The 13,719-nt window shown below is 39.7% G+C and overlaps 1 protein-coding gene across 21 annotated transcripts in view; it reads right to left on the reverse strand.

Moving 5' to 3' along the window:
- The window catches only part of TENM3 (teneurin transmembrane protein 3), a 1,264,592-nt gene that overhangs the window by 122,170 nt on the left and 1,128,703 nt on the right, over positions 1-13,719 (reverse strand). For all 21 annotated transcript variants that reach the window (XM_053402551.1, XM_053402561.1, XM_053402557.1 and 18 more), the window contains one exon: positions 7,332-7,569. In XM_053402551.1, coding sequence (XP_053258526.1) covers positions 7,332-7,569 — 238 coding nt within the window. The remainder of the gene's footprint in view (positions 1-7,331; positions 7,570-13,719) is intronic.

The raw sequence follows: 13,719 nt of genomic DNA on the forward strand, positions 1-13,719 counted from the left end.
AGCTGCTGTGATCTCATTGCGCATGTTGACCAGGTCCTACTTGGCCCAGGGTGATCTCCTATCATTAGAATGGCTGCCAGAGACTCCAAAATTTAAGCGCTTGTTGCTCAAGTTCGACTCTCCCAGGCTTCCTGCACTTTTGAGCAAACTTCAAAATCGCCTCAACTGGTATGGAATCTTCCCACAAAGATGCTTCTTTAACAACTGTTGTTTAAAGCAAGGGGCGGCGGGGAGAAGATTGCTTCTCCCCGTTGCCTGCCCCGCAATCTCCGGGGACTGTCCCCGGACCTGTTTTAAAGCAAGGGAAGGGGCAGCGGGGAGAATCGCTTCTCCCCGTTGCCGCCCCTTGGTTCAAAAGGGGTCCGGGGACAGAGGGGAAGGCGCGCTGCGCTTCCCCGCTATCCCCGGAGCTTGCGGGGCAAGCTTCGTTTTGCGAAGCAAGCCCATAGGGAAATGCGTCTTGCGAAGCGGCTAAGAAAACGAAAAACTCCTTCGTCTACCGAGTTTTTCATCTTCCGAGGCGTTCGTCTTGCGGGGTACCACTGTACTGACATACCTACACACACTTCATATCAAACTAATATGAGAAAATGAAAGCTAACGCATAAAATTCCATTGCTTTTCAGTGTCATAAAGCATCATCAGGTTGTATATGAACAAAAATGGAACAAAGTAGACCTGACGCATCACAATCTCAGGATTTGCACAGAATCTTTAAATTCCCGGAAAAGGGCGTTTCAGTTCTGCACTTTATCCTGCCTACTATGTTGCTGATATACAATGCTGAATGTAGGGGAGGGCATCAAAAAAAATATCTGAACAGGTGGGATAAGCAAGCCATGGCTTCCTTCCTTCATGCTGAGTAAGTGTATTCAAAGGAGTAAGTGGATTTCAAAGATATAACTTGGCAATCCAAGGTATAGCATTGATATGTATAAATGCAAGGCTTGTTCTATTTTTGCAAGTATGATAGGTGTCAGAATCTCTGTGCTCTGGATTTCATTAGTGAGGGTGCTGACTAGAAGTGAGTGCTATGCATTAAAAATCATGGGAAATGCTAGTATGTGGTAAGAGATTCTTACTTTTGCTGTATCTGTGTGCAAATATAAATAAGTAACTAAATAAATGTCAATCCAAGTCCAAAAGATTTTCCACCATGCAAAAGTAAATTAAAGACCCAGAGAATATATATGACCAATTTTTTTAAAAAAAAGTTGTTGCAGTTTTAGCCATGTCCACAGAGGTGGCTGCTTTCACTTAAGGGATGCAACTTCAATGTCATCTCCCAAAATCCAAAAGCAAGTAACATTATTGTATTTACAGGTAGGTATAAATAACAACAACAACAACATAAACAGTACATATTTATCACTATACAATATGTCATTTTATTTTATGACATGTAAGTCCTATACCCGGCTGACTTACCCTACATTTATATATATTTTTGAAATATAGGTTTATTCAGATTTTCAGCAAACAAATAATGCAGGTAGCTAAACAACATACAAAAGCCTGCAAAGAGCAACTCTTTAAAACGCAAGTGAAAAATGCATGATATGAAAACATGAGAACAACAAAAACATAATAATTCTAGCTGTGATGCTGTGAATTAGTGAGGCTGATAAGCTACATTGTCAACCTGACAGTATGTTGTATTCTAAAATCTATTATGTAACTGATGGGTTATTATCTCTGGACAAGTTTCACACCAGGAGGCGATCCCTGCTAGCATAATTTCAAAAGCAAAAGCTTATAAACAAGATAAATTTCACTGCTCTGTTACCTCTATCAGTATCAAACTTCACTTCATCTGCCAGGTACCTGCAACTTGAGGTTCCCATAACAAATATATAAAAAACAAATGCATATATGTCTATTAAATATCAATTATAAAGGTGAATCAGCATTATGGGATAATTGAGCTAGAGGGAACAAGAGCATACATTAGTTTGTGTGATAAATAAGGTTATGTGGTGGATTTTTAAAAAATTACTTACTGTGCAATCCCATATATGCCCAGTCAAAAGTTGTCCAACGAACTATAGGGGTGCAATCTGAATATACTGGGTTTTTGTTTTGTTATTTTCCCCTCTGGTTTATTACAATTATTATTTTTGCATACCTGATATACATAATACTTTTAGCTATCTGTCTTTATTTTTATTTCACTGGAAAGCTCATGAGGATACTAGAACAAGATGAATAGCAGGATTTATTTCTAAATGGCTAATTATTTATGAAGGGGCAATACCCATTTCACAGGGAAAAAACATCATGACAGGCTGTGCATCAGACATGTGCAACATAATCGTGGATAAATGTTCCTGGACCTAGATCAAACTGTTTGTGTTTTAACCTCATCATCAACAGAAGCAACCAGTGATGCATTTAAAGCTAAAATTAACTTCTCTCTGTACACCACATCTAGGAAACAGGAACTCGACCAAACTGGGTCATTGCTAGCTAAGATTTACTACTGACAAACTAATGGAAAAACACAGCATATGAAATGATTGTGAATGTGACAGAGCTGAGCTCTTTCTTTCCTGATGAAGCACATTAAACTATCTGCTATTAAACGTTTATGCACCCTACTCCTACCAATATATTGTACTGTGGAGCATAAGGCCTTCAGGTAAATGGATTCGATCCCTCCCATAAAAGATTAATACCTGTTTTCACAGAGGCTTAATCAATATTAAAGGCTGTCGTTCCATTGGAAATCACACCAATAAAAGCACCTAGTTGTCTACTAGCACAAATGCTTCATCAAGCTTGAATACATTCTAAACTTTTCACGCCCCTTGGTCAGCTTTGCTAATGACTTAAGAAATTGTATAGAAAAGCAAACGTTTTTTAATCAAATTCTACCTTTTTTCATTAGTACAGTAGTTAGATTATTCAAATGTGCCTCCAATTCTGTCTATATAATGAAATTAACAGATAATTAAATACAATGACATGTTTTTAACTGTTTCATTAAAGCAGAATTCTGATGAAAAATTATGCAACATTAGTAAACTACACTATAACCTGTCTCTCCCATCCTATGACATGCTACCACGCTAAATACAATACAGTGGTACCTCGGTTTAAGAACAGCCCTGTTAACGAACTATTCGGTATATGAACTCCGCAAAACCGATAGTTGTGTTCCGCTTAGCGAACTTTACCTCGGTCTACGAATGGAAGTCGAATGGTGGAAGGGCACTGGCAGCGGGAGGCCTCATTAGGAAAAGAGCGCTTCGGCTTAAGAACAGCTTTGGTTTAAGAACAGAATGGTTTAAGTTCATAAACTGAGGTACCACTGTATGAACAATTCACAGTATCACTTAAGTGAATAAATCCACTTAATCAAAGACAAATGTATTTCTCCTGGTATAAACTAGTAGGTGTGGACTTCGTATTATACCAGATTTATATAATGTCTGATTTTATCAGTGCTTTCACACACCTCTTCAGATCAGGGGCAGGAAACTGGATCTGGACAGTGGGCCAAGACTCCCCCACCCTATTGGAGGCCATTTTGGTTGGTGGCCAGTTACCAATTCAACATCAAAGGGAGCACGCTTTGAGTGTGGTCCCGATTCCTCTTTTCTTTATTTGAGGTGAGGCTCAAACAAGCACAGGTACAAGTTCTTGTCTCCCTTTGCATAGTACTACGGAACTCCTTTTTGACACCAGAGCAGATTAGCTGAAGGCATCAGAAAAGCATAGCAGACATATACACTGCAGACCTGCCATGCCTACCCATTGGCCCATGGAATGATTGTCCTTAAACACACTTAATGGTCCATCACCTGAAGTCATAAGTAAGTAACATAAAAGCCTCCGGGATCAGGTAAATGGCCCATCTAGTCCAGCATCCTGTTCTCCCAATGGCTGAACAGTTGCCTGTGGGAAACCAGCAAACAGGATTCAAGCGCAAGAGCGCTCTCCCCTCCTGTGGTTTCCAGCAACTGGTATCCAGAAGCAGTGCTGCCCACAGGTAAACTGTAATTAATTGCCAGTGAAAGCTGCTTGACCTTGTGAACATATTGTATCCTAGACACTCTTGCATTATACCTTTGTAACATGGAGAGCATCCCAGTTGGATAATAATTATAATTTTATAATTTTATTCAGTGCTTTTCTAGAAAAATAGGTGCTGGTACTCTCCATGAAGGTGTTACAGTAAGTGCCACACTTTTTAACAACAAAAAAGAGGTGTCTTTACTGCATACCTTTGAGTACCCCCTTTAAAAAGCACATGTTTTATTATTTATACCCCACTCATCTGGCTGAGTTGCCCCAGCCACTCGTAAAAACATAATAAAACATCAAACATTAAAAACTTCCCAAAACAGGACGGCCTTCAGATGTCTTCTAAAAGTTGGATAGTTATTTACCTCCTTGACATCTGATGGAGTGCCCCACAGGGAAGGTGCCACTGCTGAGAAGGTCCTCTGCCTGGACCTCAGTGTCTGGGCTGAATGATGGTGAGATGCTCCTTTAGTTATACAGGGCCATGGCCATTTAGGGCTTTAAAGGCAGCACCAACGCTTTGAACTGGGCTCAGAAACATACTGGGAGCCAATGTAGGTCTTTCAGGACCGGTGTTATGTGGTCCTGGTGGCCATTCCCAGTCACCAGTCCAGCTGCTGCATTCTGGAGTAGTTGTAGTTTCTGAGTCACCTTCAAAGGTAGTCCCATGTAGAGCGCATTGCAGTAGTCCAAGTGGGACCAGAGCATGTATCACTGTGGTAAGACAATGTATGGGCAGGTAGGGTCTCAGCTGGTGAACCTGGTAGACAGCTGCCCTGGACACAGAATTGACTTGTGCTTCCATGGATAGCTGTGAGTCCAAAATGACTCCCAGGCTGCACACCTAGTCCTTTAGGGGAGAACAAAGCTTCTAATTGCCTCTTTGTGATCATGACAAAGGTGAAGGAAGGCAGAGCACATAAGCATAAGATACCCTACAGCTCATTTTCATTACAATAAGCTGTGGTTTATTGTGAAGTACAAACTAGCTCTTTAAATGTTCCTTATAAGTTATGAATGCCTCGTATGCCAAGATCCTTGTCTGCAGGATGAGCACTTAAGAGAGGGCCTTTTATCTAGTGGCACTCAAAGTTTTGGAGTTGGCTACTCCAAAAATAACTATCCTATCTGTTTTCAGGCACCAGGTCCTGCTGTTTAATGAAGCTTGTTACCTTGGTAGTCGCTAAACATTTGGTAGTTTTATTCCTGCGCTGTTGTTTCATCTTAAATGAAACAATAAAAAAACTAGAGAAACATTAACTAATGAGGTATCAAAGCTTAATCAATAAATTCACCTCAGGACAGGTTTTTAATATATCTCTTATCAAGTAACTACAAATAAGCTATGTTGTTAACAGCAAGGAGATACTGTTTTTCATCAAAATGTTATATGTAGTCCAGAACGTCACATAAAAGGTTCAAATGACTAAAATGACTCCAGTTTCACCACCCTTGTCTTTCTATAGCCTGATTCTCCGCAGTAAATCTGTGTCTGGAATGTATCAACTTCAGACTGCAAATGGATGCCTATGGGACCAAACAGTCCTCCAAACAAAAACAAGCAAACAAATAAATCCTTTCATATAGAACACTAAATGTCAGGGAGAAGGGTTTAGCTGCATTAGTTTCTATAATTGTATGTGTTCAGGCATGTGAGACTGCACCTACAACCTGAAGTGGTACAGCCCCAAAGTTTACCACTTCAGTGAGAACTAGGCCTACTGGCTGATCTCACATAAAGAGAGTGGGAATGGATATCTAGAGGAGTAATGAGCAGTGGCAATAATAATCATAATACTAAAACTTGGAAGATAGTTTTGTGGCTTCGGTAAGCAATCAGAAAGTTGAAAAAGGAGGGATGGCAGGAATAAATTATTATTCTCTAAAAGAGTGGAGCTACTAACATGAGTTTGATCAAACTGCGGGAGGCAGTGGAAGACAGGAGTGCCTGGCGTGCTCTGGTCCATGGGGGCACGAAGAGTCGGACACGACTAAACAACAACAAAAGAGTGGAATGACTTTTATCATCACCACTTGTTCAGACTGCTTTTTAAGGGAAAGCGACAGTTTCTCTTCTCTACTGAATTTAGACAGTTATTAAGTAAGGATAGGAATCCCTGCTCCACATCCCTTTACCATTTGTCCTTTTTATCAGTAACAACACAGCTTCATATCCTATACATATTGACAAATACTAGTTGCAGCAAGATACTGCTGTCAATGGGGGTGAGGGAGAAAAACAGCTTTATGAAACATCCATCTGGAAAGACAGTTCCAAAACAAACATGATACGTTGTGCAGAATAATCTCCATCATTCTATACCCTTTCACATCTTTAATTTACCCTCAGGCACAAAATATTTCATATGCCTAAGTAAAGTGAGAGTGACATCCCGGGCCTTAAGGCAGGGAAAGTTTCTCCACTTTTCCCCATCCAGTAGGGATGATGACAGCAAGTGCACATTTTCAGAGCTCCATGTGGCAGGGAGTACAAGGAAGGAGGTAGTTGTCCCTCATCTTCAGAACTGCATGGGGAGGTTGTTAGAGCACCCACTACTATTTCTCTCCATTTTTCAACACAGAGTCCTAGTTGCCTGAAACCATGTACAGGTGAATAGGCATCTCTAAGGAAGCTCTAACTTATCAGTGCTTGGGGAAATCCTCACACAAGCAAAACTGATGAGTTACAAAAACATTCCCAACAGGGGTCAAAACACAAATGGCATTCCACTAATGCTATTCATCTAAATGAGCTGAAAAGACAGACTTCACACTCTGGATCTGTTAATGTGGTAATCATAGGTCTAAGCCTAAATGGAGACATTTGTAACTTTAACTGGTCATTATGGAAGAATGAAAGGTCACATAAGTACAGGGTGCATTTAAATACAACCCTAAGGCTAAGATCAAGTAATCACAATGTACAAAAGAGTGAAACTTGCTTCAGAAGTGGACAAGCTTCTCTGGTTGCACTGTGATCACGTGTCTGTTAACTCCTATAAACAATTCTTTGTGATAACTAATACAGCAGCACTAGTAACGAACATTAAGGAGAAATTGCTTGCTTCTAGATAATAACATGTCTGAAGTGCAGCTTCTATACATGTTCTAAGTAAAAACACTGCAAGGGAATAATTAAGTTACAACGTGAGCTTTGGGACAAGGTGGCAGTACCAATCTTGGCTGTACTGGGTTAAAATTCCACAGATTACACCTCTTGCTGGCAGAATTAAGGGATGCATCAATCTTAGGCTTCTTAAATATTCTGAGCAAAACTGAAGTCTTACAAGTTCCTAAAGGATTACCTGCTTTCCAGTGGCACATTACTGCCAAGGACCCAGCTGTCCTGCAGCTGGACCGACTCGGGTGTGGTTTGCAGCTCGGCGGGCAAAGCAGCCGGCGGGGCCGGACTCTGGTTCCTCCTATTTGTCAGTGAGTTTCTGTTAAGGGAGGTGATAGATGGGTGATGCTGTGCTGAATGCTGCTTGTGAGAAGGTGGCAAAGGTTGCAGGGTCGACTGGCCTTGGTTATTTGGAGGTTGCTCTGAGAAGAAAGAAAATTAAAGTTTGTTATATACATCATCCTCACCTTTACTAGATCTAAAGCAGAAACTGAAATGAAAGACCTTAATCCAATATATTTGCACGTTAGTCTATTGATTGTCTTCAATGACATTTTTCAAGTGTCAGTTTACCCTTGATAGACTAAGATCTAATTAATATACAACAGATGGTGTGGCTGCTTTTGGTTTTAATTTGTTTCAGGTTGTGTTTTCTTTCCTTCCTTTTTTTAAACTGGTTTATTAACACCTACAGAAAATAACAGTTGACAGTGCCCTAACATGCCTTTAGGTTTTTTTAAACAAACAAACCCTGAAATTAAATGGGTAATTTAAACAGAATACAAAGGTTTTTGAAATGCATGTAATCCCTATAATTATTTAATGGATTTTTTAAAGCTTTATTTAACTGCAATAAATTATTGCAAGCTAGTTACTAAACAGCAGTAGACTAGTCTAGTTTAGAGCATTTCAAATAAGGCAGATCTGCACTATGATCTGCTAATAGATGCTAAGTATTCTTTAGCAGAAGGTCACTCTGTGAAGCAGATGTTGCTTCATGGATATTTAACAGCCTGAATCACATCTGATTACAACGTCAGAAGACTCATATACTTAATGACCGTTACATCCATTAGAACACACACAGAACAGATTTTCCAATTTCACACTATGTGGTATAACTATGTTTTAGAGCAAGTCACAGGTGATCAGAGAAACTTGCCATCACAACAGTATATATATGTCATGGTTCCTAAGAAAGTGTATACCTATTGTTTTTAAAGCAATAATGCCAATATTGCTTCTTTCAGCAGAATATTTTTTTTCTTGTTTTCCTCCTCCAAAAACTAGGTGTGTCTTGTGGTCTGGTGCGTCTTATAGAGCGTAAAATACGGTACTTCATCTTATTGGACTTGTGAATTGGGCTGACAGAGACATGCAGTTTTGGCAATAGCATGGTTAAAAGCTTAACACAATCCACAAAGTTTTCTCAGACTTTGGTATAGAAAAAGCTTGACAAAATCATATGAAGAAAATATTATTATTCAGGTAGCATACAATTAATCAGATTTGTCTTTACCAACACCAGTGGGTGTCAATGCATATGATTAGAATCACTATAGAAAGCTTTAAGGCACATTCACAGCTAGCTACAGGATAATTTAACATGCTAAAGCCCACAAAGGCTTTTTTTCAAGTCTGCTTAAAACTTTATCTGATTTAGATTAGAAGTTAATTATCAGCTTCTAGAGAAGTAACTTAGGTCATTATGTAAAAATACATATGAAAATGATTACTCGAGCTACAGGAAGTCCTATCTTAAAACTCTTTCTTTACCAAGGATAGTAAGTTTGTCTCCCGTTTGTACAACAGTTATTTTCTTCCTGATGAAGTGGACACGAGTCCACAAACGTTGATGCCTTAATAAATTTTGTTAGTCTTCAAGGTACAAGTGACTTTAAGCTTTCTCTCTAGATTCCCCCCACCCCAGTGCAATTCTCATCTAATATCTAACATGGCTACCACAAACCACTTTATTATCTTCACTTCTACATCTCATTTACAAACTATAATCTCCGTAACAAACCACCTCTTTTTTAAAAAAGAATAAAGGTCCCAATCCAGAAAACGGGAAAGAAAGTAACCCAGTTATCTGTGATTTGTGACAATATCGTAAGCCTTAGTAAATTCACCATTTCATTTAGAATAAAGTTAAAATTCCCTCTGCTGCAATTCTATACAACTTACCTGGAAGTAAGTATAATTGAACTCAGCAAGCCTTAAAGGTAAAGGTAAAGGTACCCCTGCCCGTACGGGCCAGTCGTGTCCGACTCTAGGGTTGTGCACCCATCTCACTTAAGAGGCCGGCGCTGTCTGGAGACACTTCCGGGTCACGTGGCCAGCGTGATGAAGCTGCTCTGGCGAGCCAGCACCAGCGCAGCACACGGAAACGCTGTTTACCTTCCTGCTATAAAGCGGTACCTATTTATCTACTTGCACTTAGGGGTGCTTTTGAACTGCTAGGTGGGCAGGAGCTGGGACCGAAAGACGGGAGCTCACCCCGCCGCGGGGATTCAAACCGCCGACCATACGATCGGCAAGTCCTAGGAACTGAGGTTTTACCCACAGCACCACCCGCGTCCCTATCAGCAAGCCTTACTTCTGAATAAATAAGCATAGGTTTGCATTATAAATGTATCTATGTTGGAACTAAGTTTACTAGGTTGTCACCCTACTTGTGCATTTTAATAAATTCAGGTAATCAATAAATCTGGTCACTATGCTTCCTATCTAGTTCTCCACCATACTACTTGATTCACAGCTCATTTTGCTGTTGTTGCTTTTATGTAAGGCCTACCCACTTACTATTTTTTTAAAGAAACCAATTGAGAATAAGTACCATACATCTCTTTCCCTTAAAAGCTCAAATATTTGTCAATTGTGAAACATAACTAAGGGTGAGTAATGTTTACTTTCACACACTTTTGGTTGAACTTAATTTATTGTATACATAAGTACAGAAATATCTGTTGGGAAGCACCCAGGATTTAGCAAAGTGTCAATTGAGGGAAGTTTATAGGGAGTCAGATCCTTATTCTAGAGGGGATCAAATTGCCAATATCCTCTCTTAAACACCCATTCACTGAATATACTCATTGTCCACTTAAGGGGGAGGAAAAGACTTGGTAATTTTACACTCATGGGAGATGGACAGAGGAACTAAAAGACTAACAGGAAGAATAAGTGTCATTCTGGTACCCAATAAACTAGACAGGCTCTCTTGTGAACTGCCCTGACACCTGTGGTTATAGGGTGGTATACTAATATTATATTAATTATTATTATTATTATTATTATTATTATTATTATTAAAAGAACCTAGTTTGGATGCAACCCTAAATCATCATTTAGCATTAGTGGGCTGCGTCTGTTTGAGTCTCAGGCTTGAGTGACCTCCCCTCTCTTTCTTTACCATGCACCATAGCAAATAATTGGAAGCATCTGCTTCAGTCTTTCATTTAGCTGTAATTTGTCATAACAGTCAATGCAGAAAAATTGTGGTCAATTTAAACTATAGTTTACGGAAACAAACCAAGGTTGAACTTTGATTTCCGATTCTGGCTTATTTCAGTAACAGCATCCAAAACAGGTCAAGAGGTTGTAAATTAGATGATATATGCTTGAGAGCAGGCCCTTGAGAGCAGACCTGAGTATAGTTGGGGAAAGGGGTTCCTTTCTTTAAAGATAATTTTAGTTCAATGTTATGAAATCCATAATTCTCTCTCACAAATTTAGGTTACTCATTCAGCCAGGCTTCTTCTTATTTCCTTAAAGAATGGTGATGGTAACCCTAGACAACTGGCAACGTCAACATAAGCAGTTTCATGATTTGAGTCTAAGGTGGCCAATTATGGCGCCTTTCATAACCATGTGGCAGACAAATACTCAAGAGGTGCAGTTTCTCCTGTCACACTACTGCAATGATGAAGGAAGCCACACCTGTCAAGCATATCCATTCCATACAGCTATTAAAGGCACCGGAACACATTTCAAAGTCAGGTGTTGGCAATCCTAATTGATACATAGGAAGGAGGATTCTTTTCAGACTTAGTGAAATGTCAGTCAGCTGGTGAGTAATTCTAATGGGGCTGCAGCCAAAAGCATCCCAGCTTTCTGGCTGACAGCTCCATTTTGATGCTAAGCCTGAGCGAAAAGAAAGAAGACATTGAGCCTGAAGGCTATAAAGGCAGCAGCTACAATAACTATTTTGGAAAGAGGCAGAAATTCAAGAAAATAAAATAATGTAGAAGCATGCAGCTACATTAGTTTATCTAATATACGGAAGGAAAGATTATTTATGCAGTCAAATGATAAAATACAGCACATTGTTTTACCATGTATTGCTTGGCTAGTCCTGACTGATCTCATTACGTAATAATTGAGATATAAGCAAAGAAAACATAAAAAATAAAAGGGTGCTTTCCTGTGTAAATTGTCTTCATTAAATAAACATTCAAAATGATGCATGCTATGAAGACTTGAAGTGAACTGATTGGGAATGGTCTGTCTAAAATATTCTGATTTGTTTTAAACACCCATCTACACAGTTGTTTAGCTAAGAGAAAAAACTACTGGAAGTATTTTCCACTTGGGCAGTAAAATGATAATGGTTAGTTTCTCTCTTTAGCTTTCCATCAAAACCCCTTTTCAAAAACCTACATGTAATTGTTATTATTGAATTTAAGCAGGATACAGCATAGAACAAACATGTGAAAGATTGAGCAGCAAGATGACAGAAAAATTAAAATGGTTCAATACACAGAATTAACAACAATTTAATATTTTGTAATTTCTAATCTTAGTTATTAAAGTTATTAAAGAATGGAAAAGTTGACCACTCATCTCCACTTTCAGGCTGAGGGAGCTGGTGTTTGTTCGCAGACAGCTTTCTGGGTCATGTGGCCAGTATGACTAAACAGCTTCTGGTGCAGGGAACAGCATGATGCATGCCAGAATGCACAGAAACACCATTTACCTTCCTGCTGCAGCGGTACCTATTTATCTACTTGCACTAGTATGCCTTTACTATCCCATAATGTACTAGTTACATGTACTAGTTACATAACAGTTGGATAGCTAAGACTTGTCAGTTAGCCACTCATATAAAATAGTGATTTTTCATTTGATAAGAACAGTACACCCGGGGCAGGATTTAGTATTAAAGAAAACCGAGCTACTTTAACAAACAAAATACAAAAACGTGTGTGAAATATCAGAGGGTGAGGGTACCCAATGGGTCTCCAACTCTTAATGAGTTAGAGACTTCCCCTGCATGCAAAGAAAGGCTCTAGCAGATTGAGTAGATGAGACCAATAGTGGGTCTAATGGTCAAGGAGGTGGTTTCTGCACATGCTGTAGAGGAAAATGAGGGGCAGATGGAGTTCGTCATATAATTCCTCAATTCTAGATATAATTCCTCAAAGTAGACCATTTGCTGCAGCATTCAAGCTATAATACTTTGTCAGCAAAGCTCAGTTCTTCTTCCCCAGGTTGTGCATCCATTGACAGTATGCATAGTGCTGAAAATGTAATAGATGAAGAACTGCAGTCACTTAGTGGTAAACCCTGCAACATCTCTGGTGGCAAAGTACAGTCTACCCTAGTTTCATCATTACTGGCAAATGCAACCAATGGGTTAGTGTAAAAAATTATGAGTGCAATCCACTCAACTTGAGCATGTTTAAGCATACTTACTTTCACTGAGAGAGTTAAGCATATGTCCACAAAAATCAATGGGAATGAAGCATACTTAAGCATGTCTTTTTTGTATTTGTATTTGTGGGATGTAACATAAGCAGTCAAGTACAACACTTCCTGTTTGCCCAGAGTGGACACGCGGGGGGGTGTTACTCCATCCAGCTGAACTTCCTGTTACACCTGGTCTGGAGCATCCTCCCCCTGCATGTGACCAGGTAAGTAGGCGTGACCCTGGGAGACTCCATAAAAGAGGCTGGTCACGCAGCCATCTCCCTTCTTCTTCGTCTTGATGCCATGCTCTCTTGATACTGATGTATTTTGCTGTCTGCTGGCTCTCAGCCACCAGGACATGGGCTCATTCCCATTTGGGATGAATTCAAACCCTCTTCTGTAACTCTAAGCTAAAGCCTGCCTTCAGGGATCCAACTGTGAACTGAATGTGAGTAAACTTCTTGTTATATTTTTAAAAGAAGCTCCTTGTGTCTTTATTCTTTTTAGGAGGGATAAAAGGGGACTTACCAGGAACCAAACCCAATCTGAACAAAGCCAGATGGGATTGCTTAAGTAAAGAGATTCAAACGAAGCTACCAACTAGCTTCCTGCTATATACTGGGGAATGCACTCTGCTGCTGACTCTGAAGCATGAGTTAGGAAGGATACTGTTAAATCAATATATCCTCTCCTAGTATCTACAACATTCCCACAGTATTTTCAGCAACTAAACACTTTCCTAATGTCCCATTACAGAACTACCAATAAACCTACCCACCCACCCTTTCCTTTTTCTAACTGCAAGACTACTCTCCCTTTCCCTTTCGATTACTTTGAACAGGGACTTGTACTACTGGCAAGTAATGCAGTGATACAAGGTTTCA

Source organism: Podarcis raffonei, chromosome 9, assembly GCF_027172205.1.
Source record: "Podarcis raffonei isolate rPodRaf1 chromosome 9, rPodRaf1.pri, whole genome shotgun sequence".
Classification (NCBI taxonomy): Eukaryota; Metazoa; Chordata; class Lepidosauria; order Squamata; family Lacertidae; genus Podarcis; species Podarcis raffonei.